At 46.9% G+C, this 15160-nt stretch overlaps 1 protein-coding gene across 1 annotated transcript in view; it reads left to right on the top strand.

The window, feature by feature from the left end:
* The window catches only part of RASA3 (RAS p21 protein activator 3), a 117200-nt gene that overhangs the window by 29640 nt on the left and 72400 nt on the right, over positions 1–15160 (top strand). The window contains exon 2 of the mRNA XM_028526700.2: positions 8646–8763. Within this exon, the coding sequence (XP_028382501.1) occupies positions 8646–8763 (118 nt within the window). The remainder of the gene's footprint in view (positions 1–8645; positions 8764–15160) is intronic.

The raw sequence follows: 15160 nt of genomic DNA, 5'->3' as shown, positions 1-15160 counted from the left end.
GTTGTGCATGACATCTTGTGGGGTGAAAAGATTCAGAATCAACTTGTGAAGAAAATAGGTAAGGCAGTGGGAAAACAGTCTAACGGCAGACATTGGGAGGTAGAGGTAGATGTGTGTAGCTTCCAGTTCTTTGTCCTTCACAGCAGGGAGTCAACGCTTCATTTTAAGCTGATAAATCAAGAACTGTCAGTGAGGCTGTTGTTTAAATTTACCATGCTTGCTCAAAGAACTAAGAAACAAATTAGTAAACAAGGCTATTTCTAGAGACTGGGTCTATGGCTGGGCATGGGGCGACAGAGGCACTTTTAAGGTTTTATCTTGGACTCCTGCATCTGGAAATTTCCTACCATGCATTCCTGGTACTACTGAACAATAACAACAACACAAAACACGTGTGTAATAACAGTTTTAAACCCTGAGACAAAGTTATAGGTTAGGTCTCTGGAACTGCTGCAGTTTTCTCCAGAAAAGGGAACTGTCCTTCTCTTCTCTCCCCATGACTCACAGCCGGCCCTGGGGAGCAGAGAGGAAGCAGACGGATTTCGTTGTTGTGCGGTTGGTGCCCGGGCCTCCAGCAGCAGTGCCCTCACAGTCACGCTCGCCTGCTCCTCGGGTCTGGCTCACAAAGGGACGTGCTTTTCTCTTTGTGTTTTCAAAGCCAGTGCTCGAAGGTGGGCGGTATAAACCCAGAATCTCTCATGATGGAATTAGGGACTGGGAGGTCACTCCTCTGGTCAGAAAGGGGACCTGAAACCCAAAGTGATGCATCCTCGACCTGCTGCTGCTACAGAGGGAACTTCATCTGTGATCTTCGGGGCAGTTTCATAGAGAAACGGAATCTGTGGGCTTCCCAGGGTCCATGTGCCTGGCCGTGTGCCAGAGATATTTACTGTCTTAATAAAACCGTTGCTACCATCCTCCCCTCTTTTTGCCATCTTAAAAGAAAGAAAGAAAACCAGTGTTTGATTCAAAGTGAAGGTGTAGTTGAAAAGCTGGACAGTCGCAAGCGTCAGTGAAGGCGTGGAGAAATTGGAACCTTTGTATGTACAACGCCGGTGGGAGTGTCAGATGGTGCAGCCGCTGCGGAAAACATCTTGGAAGTTCTTCACACGGCATTACCCTGTGGCTCAGCAATTCATGAGTAGAGGATAACACTCTACTCTCATGCATACAGCCAAGAGAACTCAAAACACATTCACACAAACGCTTGCACACAGATACCATGGCAGCATTCTTCACAATAGCCCAAAGGTGGAAACAGCACAAATGCCCGTCAGCTGAAGGACGGATGAACACATCATGCTACGTTCATACAACGTATTACTCAGCGGTGAGAGGCCCAATCCCTGACACTTGCCGCGGTGGTTCTGAACCTTGAAAATGTCATGCTGACCAAAAGAAGTCAGACTCAAAAGATTGCATATTCTGTGATTCTGTTTATATGAAATATCCAGGACAGACCAAGCCATAGGGATGGGAAGTAGATTGGAGGGTGCCAGGGCCTGTGGAGAGGGGAAAGGGGTGTGGTAGTAAATAGGCCGGCGTTTCTCTTGCGGGAACCAGAGTGTTCTAGCGTTGATTGCGGCAGTGGTTGCACAACCCTGTCGGTGTACTAAAAACACAGAACTGTGTCCCAATGGGTGAATTTTATGATATGCTGACCCTATCTTACAAGTAAAGCTTGTAAAAAAAAGCAGCAACAGACACACACATGCACGACATAGGCACACACGAGCAGACGTTCAGCACCTCCGCGGGAGAAAACGGCAGGCTGCGGGTGCGGCCGTGTGGGGCCGCTGTCCGTCCCAGGTGCACACCAGGCGTTAGCCCAGGTGCTGGCCAGGGGTTCTTCCGGGCAGTTTCCAAGGTGTTCACTCAGGGTGAACATCCAGGCATTCCGCCCTTTTCCTGATTCTTCTTTGGGTCACATTATCAGTCCTTTGGAGGTGGGGGAGCGTGAGGCTCCTTGTGCCTGAGCGGCGGCCCACAGCCTGCGCTTCCTCTAGGGGCGTGGCCTGCGGTCATTGGCACCTCTTGTTCGCTGTCCAGGTGTGCAGGGATCCACGTGGAAGCGGCCTCCCTGCCCGTGAGTCTTGCTCTGGGGAGGGCCCAAGGCCTGTGTGGAGACAGTTACTAGTTTCCAGGGCTCCTGACTCTTCCAGAAGTTTCCATAATATCCTGACCTTAGCAATACATACCTACATTGTATTTTGTACCTTCTTGCTCTTTTCTGGTCTTAATAGCAAATAGATACAAGGTACAGCATTAGGTGAAAAAAATACTTTGTAAACAGACACAGAAAATTTTAGTTTCCAAGGAATCAAAAATACCCATACAACACGACATTTTAAAAATCAAAACTAGAGGTTTCTTTTTTCTTTCTCGACTTAATTTTATGGTTTTTATTTCAAGATTGAGTTATTGTCAAGAACACTATTTTCATTTCTAGCCTAATTGGAAAAGCGCAAGAGACTAGAACATGCGTTTATGTTCCTAAAGGAAAAATACCAGATTTTAAGTGAAAGAGCAAAGTCAGCTAAAGTTTTGTGGTTTTAGGTGTTGAATAGGGTGCATGTAATTCAAAACGGAAGATCTAAATAATTCTGGGGATGTACTGTTGTCTATGAAATTAATCTGAAGATGGAGAAGTGTCTTATTTTCCATCTGCCATTCTTAGTGTCTCGGGCTTTTGCTTCTTGTCTGGGAGCGTGAAATGTACTTTCCTTCAGACTTCTCAGGCGCCCCCCCCGCCCCCCCCCCCCCCCCCCCCCCCCGCTGCAGCAATTCTGATCATTCTGTGAAAGCAGAGAGATGTCTAAGGTGCTTCACTAAATTTTAATAACTGTTCTGGCCCAAGGCTCTTCAAGGAATGTTTGCGTAAGTGGCATTAATGGGACAGCCCAGAGTGGAAGGGAGAGTGGAGGAGGGAGGAGGCGGCACTTCAGGGACGGCACAAGGCTGGAGTGTTCAGGGTGGGGACCGTGGTTCCAAAGCTGCACGGGTCGGGGGTAGGGGGACAGGGCCCCAGGGAGCCGGGTAGGAGCAGGGTGCCAGCCCTGCATTCTGTAATTGCAGAGCTGCCACACATCTCTGCCTTGAAGTATCTCCTCCCCACTCACAACCTGCCACAGGCTGCCGCCCAGTCGGACATTCCCATGATTCAAGGTGACCCCAGATGCCCCTTGTGGGGCCAGATGGGGACTTGTAGGGGCAGTCTGCATTTTGGCAGACAGACCGGCTCTCTGAAGAGCTGAGGCACAGGGCAGATGGTGTCAGGTGTGGCTGTGAGGTGAGGTGTCAGGAGTGGTGGTGTGAGGAGTGGCAGTGGCAGTCGGAATTTGTCCGGAGCATGGGGAGTTACAGCCTTGAGTCAAATGAGGCAGCAGCAAGTGGCTCTTCGGTTAGCACCCATCTCTGCTGCCGAGAACTCTTCACAGGGTTTGTGACTTGTACCGTGTACCCCTTTCTCCTGATGCAGCCACATGGAGCATGTTTCTGCATCTCTTACATGCCCAGCCTGTCACGGAATGCCTCCTGTGTAAGGCTTCCAGCCCTGGAGCTGCTGTGGAAGTGTGTTTCCTCCCGGAGAACTGGTGTGTTCCATCGTATTTCCATTCATACCTTAGCTGCTAGGAAGCTCAGCGCTCAGTTGATCACTAAGTCGCACAGGTTGGGATTGGATAGATGTAATTTTTCCCCTCCTTTTACCACACCTTAAACTTTTAATTTCCAGTTTAACAGCCTTATTATATACTTGTCTTTTATATTGTAACATGTTACCTGCCCTTTTTGGACATTGGAGACCATCTGGCAGGGATGTAGGTCGCTATTCCCGTGCTGCTCTCCCCACAGAGCGGAGGTCTGCTGTGTTGGTGACGGTGGTCGGCCGGGCGCTGCGGGTGTCCAGGCCTCTCCGCGTGGGGTTTCCAGACGTCTGCATCAGTGTGCAGTGGAGGAGGCTGTGTATAACTTGATTTAGAGATCCAACCTCATCTGGCTTGATCGAGTTTTGTTCTATTTAATATCAGGTGCTAAAATAGCAAGGCAGCCAAAAATGTATTCAAGGAAATAGAATTTTTAATCATGAAACTGATGTCTTTGGGAAATAGACTTTTATTTTGTTATAATAAGCTCCGCTGGCTACCAGAATGTGTAGACCCATTTGCGTGTTCCCAGCCGGAGTTACCCAAGGCTTGCGTGCAGATGGGGAGCATCAGAGCCAGCGTTCCCCCACGCGTCTGCTGCCCCGCACGGAAGCCTCTGGGCCGGGAGGGGACTGTTCTCATGGGACTGCTGCAGGGGTTCCCGGCCAGTGTGTGCATTCCTTAGTGAGGATGGTCTGTGGTTGAGTTGGGAAACCGTACTTAAGTAGGAAAGGACAAAGGGCCGTAGCTGCATGGATGTCTGGTGGATTCAGGCACCTCTGGGACATGTACTCTAGGGAGTTCTGTTGGTGTTGGCCCCAGGCTCACAGCTGGAGGGACGGTGCTTTGTGACCCCTCACTCTTCCCTTCCAGTGCCACCTCCATTCCTTCCTCCGTCCTCTCTCGCATGGATTTGGTGAGAGCACACTGACCCCCGTGCTAGGTGCTGGAGTGACCCAGGTTTCAGCTGCCACTCTTCAGTACTGGGGTGCCTGGTGTCTGACAGGCCCCCCAGGCATAGAGGGCATTGTTCCTGAGTGTGCGCCAGGGAAGCCAGCCTTCAGGACAAGGAAGGTGCTGCATTATCAGGGTTGAGCCTGGCGGTGGCACTGAGGCCTCCCTCGGCTCCTCCAGTGAGGCATGGCATTCACACATGGCCCTTCCCTGTCCCCAAGGTGCAGCTGGAGACCCAGCTGCCTGGGGGTGTGGTTTTGGGGTTTGGGTTTGGGGTTTTCTGGCTGCGTTCACCGAGAGCACACACAGGAGTCATTACCAGTCGGGGATGATGACTGCTCCCAGATCCTACCTTCGTTTTCTTCACCCAGTGCCTGACTCCTGTGTTCAGAAACAGGGTTTGCTGTTTCAGCGTTGTTTATGTTACTGTTCTTTGAGGGCTGCCTTTTATTGCTGTTAATAGATTAGGTGTTCAGAGATGACATCACACACCAAATTTGCTGTCTTTATAAAATCTGATGGACAGTTCTGGTTGGTGAACAGTAAATTTAGAGATGTGGTTAAATAGCAGGAGTCAGATGAAAATGATTACTCATTTGCTTTTTAGAATGAAAACACAGTTGACTTTTCATTTACCTTGTAGTCCTTTGTTTACCTATTCATTAAAATAAATAATTCAGCACTGACTTTATACCAGGGCCAGCTTTACATTCTTATGTAAATATCTCTACTTACTGGGGGGGGGAGGGAGTTTTTCTCCGAGCAAGACAAAAAGGCACCGTAATATGAAGTTAGAAAGGGAAGCAGCCTCTAGCCTTTGGCATAAATGATCAATGTGGAAGAGACAAATCTGTTCTGAGTACGGCTGAGCTGAAACAACCCCTGAGAACTGGGAGAGCCACACTCGCTCTGCTGAGGGGCTCCAAGCAGGGACTTGGGAGTAACTCATCATTCTTGGCCTTTTATGATGGGATCCCCAACTGTAAGGACCCTGGGTAGATTACAGGGTGCTGGCCGCTGCTCCCAACCCTCCTGGTCTGAGTGGTTTATTAATGTTGGCACAGGTCGATCAGCTGGCTCTCTGGTGTTGCCATTGTCATAGCAACCAGGATGTTTCTATAACAGTCCAGATTGGGGGCCTGTAGGGTGGGAGGAATGTGGCTCGGACCGCATTCGTACCAGAATGAGATAATGTGGCATCTTCCCATTTGCCAGCATCTGTTGTTTAGGGAAAGCTCTTCCTTCTGTTTCGTCCTGACAGCCCCCACCTGGAAGAGAAGTGTCTGCTCCCCTTGCTTGTGTTCGGAGGCTCTTTGGAAAATAAACAGGAGCAAAATGCAGGTTCTGCATAGTCTACAATGACCACCTCTCTTAGACTTTTAATAAAGTATTTTTTCTCTTTTTAAGAAACACAGGAACTTGCAGCTAAATATCTCACTTGTAGCAAAAAACACTTTTCAAAGGAACATATGATAAGCCCCAATTCACATCGTAAAGGTAACAGCTAAAAAATCAATAAAGACAAGCTGGTTTTGAGGTGAAAGATCTGTGAGCACTGCGCTAATGATGGGTTCCAGACCCAGGACTGGGGGGCCGAGGAGGCCCATGTTGGGACTGGTGTGTGTGCTGCGGCTGCTGGACCAGGGCAGCTCAGTGGAAGGAGCTGTCGCCAGGGAACCTGGGACTGCTTCTGCGTGTACCTCGTACCTCCTCTCCCTGTGTGGAGAAGGCCATGGGCCACGCCCCACTCTTTCCGTCTGTGGGCTCATCACTTGCTCTGCGTGCATATGAATGTGCATACATGACCTTTCACATCTGCCACAAGCCTCCAGAAAATCTGGCTCTTGACATTTAACAACTGACTTGAAGCTTGGCTCCGATTCAAATGCCTCTTACCAGATTGGCTACGTTTTCGTTTGCTCAACTCTTGTAAAAATGGCACGTTCTGGAAGGAAGTGTTGTAATAAGGTGGTTTCAGGATAATAGTGGCTAAAAGAAGACATTTATTTGTTCTTTTCCTTCACCCACTGATAGCCATCGATGATTCCTTAATGAGAAAGAAAAAATTCTGGAAGCTTTGGGATTAGAAGAATCTCAGAGCTACAGGAGCCGCCAAGAGCTCTTTCTTTTACAGTTGGGGAAACTGAGGCCCAGAGAAGCAGGTCTCATGTCTCGGCCATGTGCAGGAAGTGACCACAGGTACAGATTACTACCAGTACTGTGAGGAACCCTAAAAAACACCTTGGTGCATCAGAAACTAGACTTATTGGCACAGAAAACATCCACTCAGTTATTTAATGACTTCTCTTAACCCGCTGCTCTACTTGGCCTCAAGGAATAATATTAATGAAAAGTCAAAAAAGAAAAGCTTCAAACAAAACAAGTTTCTCTCTGCCCTTTGGGAGTCCTGGCATGCCAGCACACAGAGGGCCATCTTTTCAAGGGAGCTGATTTCCCCACTAGACTTGCAGGGTATGTTCTGGTTGGGGTCATGCGAAAGAAGGTGTGGCCACACACTGCATGGATTGATGCCGAGTGTTCCGCACTGAGCTGGAAGATGGAGTTTGGAGCAACTTCTTCTCTAGTTTTGTTTGATCCCTCCCTCCCTCCCTCCCTCCCTTCCTTTCTTTTCAGTTTTAACCAAGAGTGAGGTGGGTTGGCCCTCAGTGGTATTAACAGGCATTATCAGCGAATGCTCGGGCATGGTGCGAGGGGCTCAGACCTATTCTTTCTGTCTAGCTCTGAGTTTGGTGCCTGTGGACGCCCAGGCCCAGACATCTTTCGAAGCGCAATGATTTGGTGACAAGGAATACTCTCGGAAGAGATAGCATGTCTGAGGCATTTCTTCCATGTAGTGGACTTCACCTGGGCATCAGCTGTCCAGGTTGAAAGGCACCTCTCATTCATTCCTGCTCACTCTCAGTTCACAAGTAAACAGGGGTGTTTGGACAAGCCCTCATGCTTGCTCCGGGCTTCTTGCAGAGGATGCCAGCCATTGTGGTGTTGATAATGATCTCCAGACAGACCCAGGGTCAAATAGGGAGTTGTGACATCGAGGGCACTTTCTGCAGGGCTAGGCAGGCAAGGTGGCTTTCTTGAAAGTTCCTCCCTTCTCTCCAAATGTGCTTCGGTGCTCCTAGGGCTTCTGCGTGGAGGAAGAGGCATGTGGGAGGGTGACACTCAACCTAGAGCAGTTCTCTTGTGAATTTTTCCTCACTGGCTGACCGTTCTGCATTAAACAGCTGTAGTTCATTGTTCATTGTCATTAGTAAAAAAGAGTTCTCCTTAATTGTTGCCCCAACTTTGACCTAATATTGTCAAGTTAATCTCAGAATACAAAAGGGACCTGGGAGTTGAATCATTGATGCGGTATACACACAATGGAATGTCATTTAGCCCTGGGAAGGAAGGAGATTCTGACGGATGCTGTGTAGCATGGATGAGCCTTGAGGGCATTTATGTAAGTCAGAGACAGCAGCACACATACTGTGTGAGGGTTCTAGAGCAGCCAGAGGCAGAGAAACAGAAAGTAGGTGGGTGGTGGCCCGGGGGGGGGGGGGGGGGGCGGAGGAAATGGGGAGCTGTTGTTTAGCTGGTGCAGAGTTTTGTTTTGCAAGATGAAAAAGTTCTAGAGATTGGTTGCTTAACAGTGTGAATGTACTTAACACTACCGAACTGTACACTTAAAGATGATTAATTTTAATTTATATATTTCTTACCATAATTTAAACATTAAATTAAAGAGACTAATGTGAGTAAAAACAAGTAATTCGTAATTCCTAGGCTGATGGAGTCCTCCTTCTGTCAATTTGTTTTAGAGGTTAATGTGTGTTACTCTGCATTTTTAACAGGAAAATGGTATTTTCGTCAATATTTTGACTTGTAGCAAGAAAACTAAGACCTTACAAAGACCTAATAAGTATACAAAAGTGAAGGTGCATTGCTGTGAAATAAATCCATTGTTTGGAAATGTGTCTGTACTTAGCAAGGGGATGAAATAATTCTATGCTATGCCATGTTGATGATATATTTACACTTGCTTTTTAGGTGAAGCCAAAAACCTTCCCACTTACCCGGGGCCAAACAAGATGCGAGACTGCTATTGCACCGTGAACCTGGACCAAGAGGAGGTTTTCAGGACCAAAATTGTGGAGAAATCACTCTGGTAGAGTCTGCTCTTGCTTTCTTTGATACTGATAAGTTTTCTTCCGTATGGAAAAATATCCTGAACACATATGCCATCTTGCCATCTCCTGGGTTGTTTAGTTTGTGTGAGGATGAGCAGATGTTCACATGGGCTCTGGCGTACGGGGCAGTGCCAGCCTGAGCGTCCATCCTCGGTAGTGAGCTGATACTCTCCAGATGCTTGTGATGCCCAGGACTGAACATCATAAGAGAGCAAAGAGCACATATGTAACTGTGTATTTGCCTCTGAGATCATTTCTTTCTTTTTTTAAAAAAATATTTTATTTATTTTTTAGAGAGAGGGGAAGGGAAGGAGAAAGAGAGGGAGAGAAACATTGGGTGGTTGCCTCTGGTGCACCCCCAACTGCCAGCCAACCCGGGCTGCAGCCCAAGCATGTGCCCTGTCTGGGAATTGAACTGGCAGCCCTTTGGTTCGAGGGCTAGCGCTCAATCCACTGAACCACACCTGCCAGGGTGAGATAATTTCTTATTAGAGATGAACTGGAAAGTGGGTACAGCAACAAAAGTGTACAAATCAAGGATTTTGAGGCCCTGGCTGGCTAGCTCAGTTGGTTAGAGCGTCATCACCATATGTCAAGATTGTGGGTTTGAACCCTGGTCCAGGGCACATGCAAGGATCAACCAGTGAGTGCATAAATAGGTGGAACAACAAGTTGATGTTTCTCCCTCTCCCCCTCCCTCTCTCTCTCAAATCAATAAATTAAAAAATATATAGGGAAAACCCACAGGTTTTCCGTGGATAAATATTTGGAAAACTTTCCCTTCCGCCTTCCTTTAAATTTATCTAGATAGGTATGCCTAAGATGGCCATGGAAGTAGTTATTCACTGAGGTAGGAGACCTAGAAAACATCTATTGATACAATTTGGGGAAGACAGGGGTCAGGTAAGAAAGAGCAGCACTTAACAGGTTTTAAGATTGAGATGTTTGCTGTACAATAAACACATCAGTGCTTCTCGACTTTAGCTTTCCTGCAAATCACTTGGAGGGCTGGTTAAAACAGATGTCTGCCCCAGGATGTTTGGGGTGGGACTGTAATTTGCATATCTAACAAGTTTCGGAGAGATGCTGCTACTGTTGGCCCTGGACCACACCCCAGGGGATAGGAAGTGGTGGCATCCGTAGAGAAGTCTCAGGGGATGGCAAGAGAAACCAGAAATGTGAACAGTGAGGCTGCAGAACCTCTCTTTACACACGTGGCAGCAGGTGGGGTGGGGGCTGGTGGGTGCAGCCTGGGGAAGCACACCAATGCCGGTAAAGCCTGCTGTTTATAGGAAGTGGTGAACGGAGTGCAGAAGAATTCCTGTGCAGCCAGGGGCCCCACCTTCGGGTTTAGAATTATGGGTTGTGTGGGTCCATCCACACAGCTATTTTGAGTTTGAGAACATTTTTGGCAGATGAATTATATCCTTGCATGTTGCTACTTCTAAGTGGGAGCAAACAGCACGTTCCAATGACTTAATGAATTTAATTTTTAGAAAACTGCTAAGGATCTCCTGCCCCTGAGATGTAGACACATTTCACTCTCCATCTGCACCGCTGCCGCCAACCCTGGCGAGGCTCCTCCCGAGGCTGAGCTCTCACAGCTGCTGCGGCATTTTAACGCACACTCCAGATTCTCTGAAATAACTTCTGAAGAAAAATGAAAAGTCTGAGGAGTTTGTCAGGAGTCAAGTCTGGCTTTGCGTTGATGATGAGATGATACGGGGGGTGACGATGTGACTGTAACCTTCAAGGCTCGTTTCCCTTAGCTCAATGTGAGAAAGATCCCTTTTGTGTTTAGTCGATGTTGGAGGCCCGTGGTTCATAAACCGAGGGGATTGGAAGATTACTGTCCGTCTCTGTAAAGCGGGGCTCTCCCCAGACCCACTGAATGAGGATCTCTGGGAAGGGAATATATTTGGGAACCCCTGTTTATTTGTTTCTGGTATTTATTTTTATATGTATGTTTATTGATTGATTGATTGATTGATTGATTCTTGTTCCCAAAGTCTGTTTAAGTGAGGTTGAAAAATGGGGACCACTGTCTTCAAAATATTTCAGACAAATTTAGAAGTAGAAATCATGGTTTCTGATTCTGGTGGTACTAGAAGATACATTTGTGAGGCAGGAAAGGGAGGGTAAGAGCTAAATAAAAACGATGATGTGGTAATACTGTCCTTACTGGGAAGCCAGCTGTGTTACAGCCGGAATCAGGTGGGAGTCCCTAACACGCTGTCCTGAGTAGCCAGTTCACTCCAGCGGGTGTGCCGAGGGTACGCTCCCAGCTCATCAGAGCTGCTAACCCCTTCGCAGACTATCCACACTTTCCTTACAGAGAGTTTTAATGAACTTAATTATTTTTGTTTATTAAGTATTCATTAGTTACTGAATATTTATCATACACTTATCTAATATGCCAAGTAAGGAGAGGGGGTTCTGTAAGCAGGAAGTTACGACGGGTAGCAAAGAAAGAGACAAACCTACACAAAATAATTCCATTATTTAAAATATGTGGGTCTATGTGGCCATTTAGTATTGAGGCAAAAATTCTATTCCCACTGCTGGGTTTTGCAAGCTAGTGACCCCAAAGCTCTACTATATAGTGTAATGGAAAAGGCAAAACCATTTTATAAAAGAAGTTAGTAAGGAAAATTGCTGGCACCACTTGGTGCTGAATGTTTGAAACCAAAAACTGTCTCTCTTGTGAGTTTATAGCTTGCCACAAAACATCTGTGGTTGAAAAACCTCAGTCTATTCATATACATTAATGTAGTCCTGGATCAGTAGTTTGTAATATCCACTATGCCAGCCAAAAGCAAATCAAATCATTTTTTCAATACAAGCCCCAAAGAATTCTCCTACATAAAGTTCCTTCTGAGTTCTGGCCAAGATGGAGGCGTAAGTAGAAACCCTTCCCTTCCTCGCACAACCAAAAGGAGGATAACAACAAATCTAAAATCAATAAACAACCAAAATCTCCAGAAAATTAAACTGCACGAAACTCTGACAACCAAGGAATTAAAGAAAAAAATCAACCAGAACAACCAGACCATAAGACAGTGGACCCTGCAGGCAGACTCAGAACCCCCACCCCAGGTGGCTGAGGGGCGGGGCTGACTGCTGAGCTGGGCAGAGCCACAGGGAGGGACTGACTTAAGGGGAAAACTGAGACTCAAAGCTGACTGTGGGCTATGGCTGGGGTTGCCACGGTGGGAGATACTTCCAGTCTGACTCTATGTTGGAAAGTGCGCTAGAGAGGAGCAGGTGAGCTGCATTGCTCCCTCTGTGGCCCCTCCCACACAGGCAGCACAGCAAAGAGGGTTGCCCTGTCAGGGTGAATACCTAAGGCCCCGCCCCCTTATAATCTGTCAGCTGGGCCAAGACAAAGAAATATGAACCAAATGAAAGAACACAGCAAAACCTCAGAAAGAGAACTAAGTGATGAGGAGATTGCCAACCTATCTGATGAAGAATTTAAAAGCCCTGGTAATCAAAATGCTCACAGAACTGATTGAGCTTGGTCGAACAATGAAAGGACAAATGAAAGATACCCAAAATGAAATAAAGCAAAATGTTCAGGGAACCAACAGTGACAAGAAGGAAGCCAGGACTCAAATCAATGATTTGGAACAAAAGGAAGAAATAATATCCAACTGGATCAGAACGAAGAAACAAGAATCCAAAAAAATGAAGAGAGTCTGAGGACTCTCTGGGACAACCTGAAACGTTGTGATATCCAAATTATAGGGGTGCCAGAAGGAGAAGAACAGCAGCCAGAAATTGAAAACTTATTTGAACAAATAATGAAGGAGAACTTCCCCAATCTGGTGAAGGAAATAGACTTCTAGGAAGCCCAGAGAGTCCCAAAGAAGTTGGACCCAAAGAGGAACACACCAAGGCACATCATCATTAAGTTACCTAAGATTAAAGACAAAGAGAAAATCCTAAGAGCAGCAAGAGAAAAAAAAAGGAGTTACCTATAAAGGAGTTCCCATAAAGCTATCAGCTGATTTCTCAAAAGAAACCTTACAGGCAAGAAGGGGTTGGAAAGAAGTATTCGAAGTAATGAAGGGCAAGGACCTACATCCAAGATCACTCTGTCCAGCAAAGCTTTCATTTGCAATGGAAGGGCAGATAAAGTGCTTCCCAGATAAGGTCAAGTTAAAGGAGTTCATCATTGCCAAGTCCTTATTATATGAAATGTTAAAGGGACTTATCTAAGAAAAAGAAGATAAAATATGAAAATGAAATGACAAACTCACAAACTCACAACTATCAACAAATGAACCTAAAAGAGAAAAGAAAAACAATGAAAACGAAAACTAAGCAAACAACCAGAACAGGAACAGAATCAGAGAAATGGACATCACACAGAGGGACTTCAGTGGGGAAGGGGAAGGGAGGAATGGGGGGGAAGGTACAGGGAAGAAGAAGCATAATTAGTAGGCATAAAATAGACGGGGAGAAATAAAAATGGTATGGGAAACAGAGGACTCGAAGAACTTATATGTATAACCCATGGACATGAACTAAGTAGGGGGGATGCTGAAGGGTTGGGAGTACAGGGTGGAGGGGAGATAAAGGGGAAAAATTGGGAAAACTGTAATAGCATAGTCAATGAAAAATACTTAAAAAGAAAAAAGTTCTAAGGAACATGAGCTCGGACGAGCTCAGAGGAGGAAATACACAAAGAACACATAAAATAAAGGCATCAGAGGCCTTTGCCAAGAGAAACAACAGACAGTAGAATCAGACCTGCAGAGTTTGTAGAATGTCAATGAAGTTTGATGAATATAAAGTAATAGATAAAATTAAGAACATGAACAGGAAAAGAAACAATAAAGAATTATTGAGCCATTTTGAAAAAGAACAAAATAGAATTTCCAGAAGTGAAGAAAAGAATTTCAATGAAAAGCTCAGTGAACAAATCAAAATAGCTGATTAGACATAGCTGAAGGGAATATTGGTAAATTAGAAGGTAAGTTTGAAATATACCCCAGAGACACAAAGAAATGGAAAGGAGGAGAGGTTTAGAGGAGACACAGAGATAGAATGATGTCCGAATTGTCTCGTAGGAGTTCCAGGGGTGAGAGCAGAGAGAACGGTGGAGAGGCCATATGTGAAGACCACAGAAAGATTCCGCTTACATTCTTGAGTGGCCTTGATTAGAGAGGCAGAGTCCAGAGGCAGACCAGTCTGGGGGCCTCTATAAGAGTCCAGGGGGACAAAGGCCCAGACTCAGATGGCAGCTGGGTACGTGGAGAAAGTGGACAAACCTGAGGGGCCGGGGGCGGGTGGGGGGCTCCTGTGTGGACCAGGCCAGCAGCGCAGGCAGTTGTGAGCGTGCCCCACCCCCGGGTTTGGTTGTTGCCTTCCAGGAAGTGACTGTGCCCTCGTCTTGCATCTCCCCAGCATACCTCCTTCAGGCTCAGCATCACCTCTGAGATTTGGTCTTGTACTTGGCAAAGCCACTGTAGAAAACAAAAAATCTACATGTGATTTCTGAACTCAAAAAGCCTAAGCGCTCGGCTTCCTGGCAGGCAGCTGGTCAGATCCAGCAGGGCCTTGTGCTCTGTCTGAGCAAGGGATGTAGTGGTCCCACGTAGTGGAGTCCTCCCACGGCCTCTGGGGGCAAGGGTCAGCCCTGAGCTCAGCGGCTGCAGCCCAGCATCGTCTGTCTTCTGACTCAGCATTAAGTGCAGACGGAATGTGTGAGAAGAGGGAAAACGTGTTTCTTCCCCTCCTTTTCTCCGGCTGAAGGTTGCCCCTGGGGTTCGGACCAGGCCCTGACCATACTGTGTGTCCACCAGCAGTAACTCACTGGTGTCTGTAGCATCACTCCTGGGTACTGAACAGACATCTTAGTGAAAGTGCCCGCATTTGTTTTATCTTTCTCTTTATTTCTGACGGGGGAGAACGGACATTGAGAGATCGTATCTGCTGCAGATTTATTGGTCAGAGCTCATAGGCTCCAACACATTTGGGAGAACAAGCCCTCTCTTTCTCCCTGACCTTGTCTCTTCTCCAGGGAAGTGACGTGGGGCAACGTTTCTGTCCTACTAGGAGAAATACCTTCCTGATGTTGAACGTGAGCTATTTTTAAATCATTTAAATGGCAACTCATTATCTGTTAACTGTTTGTTGAAACTAAAAGCTTCTGTGGAGTTGGGTGGGCAGGGTTGGGGCTAGGGCCAGTGCCTGCTCCGACTGAGCGGTACCTCTGTCACAGGACTGCCCCCAGAGGGGCCGCCTGCTGCTTCGGAAACAGGCAAGGGGAGGTCACCGTGGCCAGTCACTGCTTTATCTAGTAGGAGGAGCGTACTGGCGTTATATGGACAAGAGAGTTATAAGTAAGAGCTCTTAAGGGCTTGGGTT

This window comes from Phyllostomus discolor, chromosome 11, assembly GCF_004126475.2.
Source record: "Phyllostomus discolor isolate MPI-MPIP mPhyDis1 chromosome 11, mPhyDis1.pri.v3, whole genome shotgun sequence".
Lineage (NCBI taxonomy): Eukaryota > Metazoa > Chordata > Mammalia > Chiroptera > Phyllostomidae > Phyllostomus > Phyllostomus discolor.
Note: the sequence above shows the minus strand (reverse complement) of the source record. Positions and strands in the feature narration are given on the sequence as shown.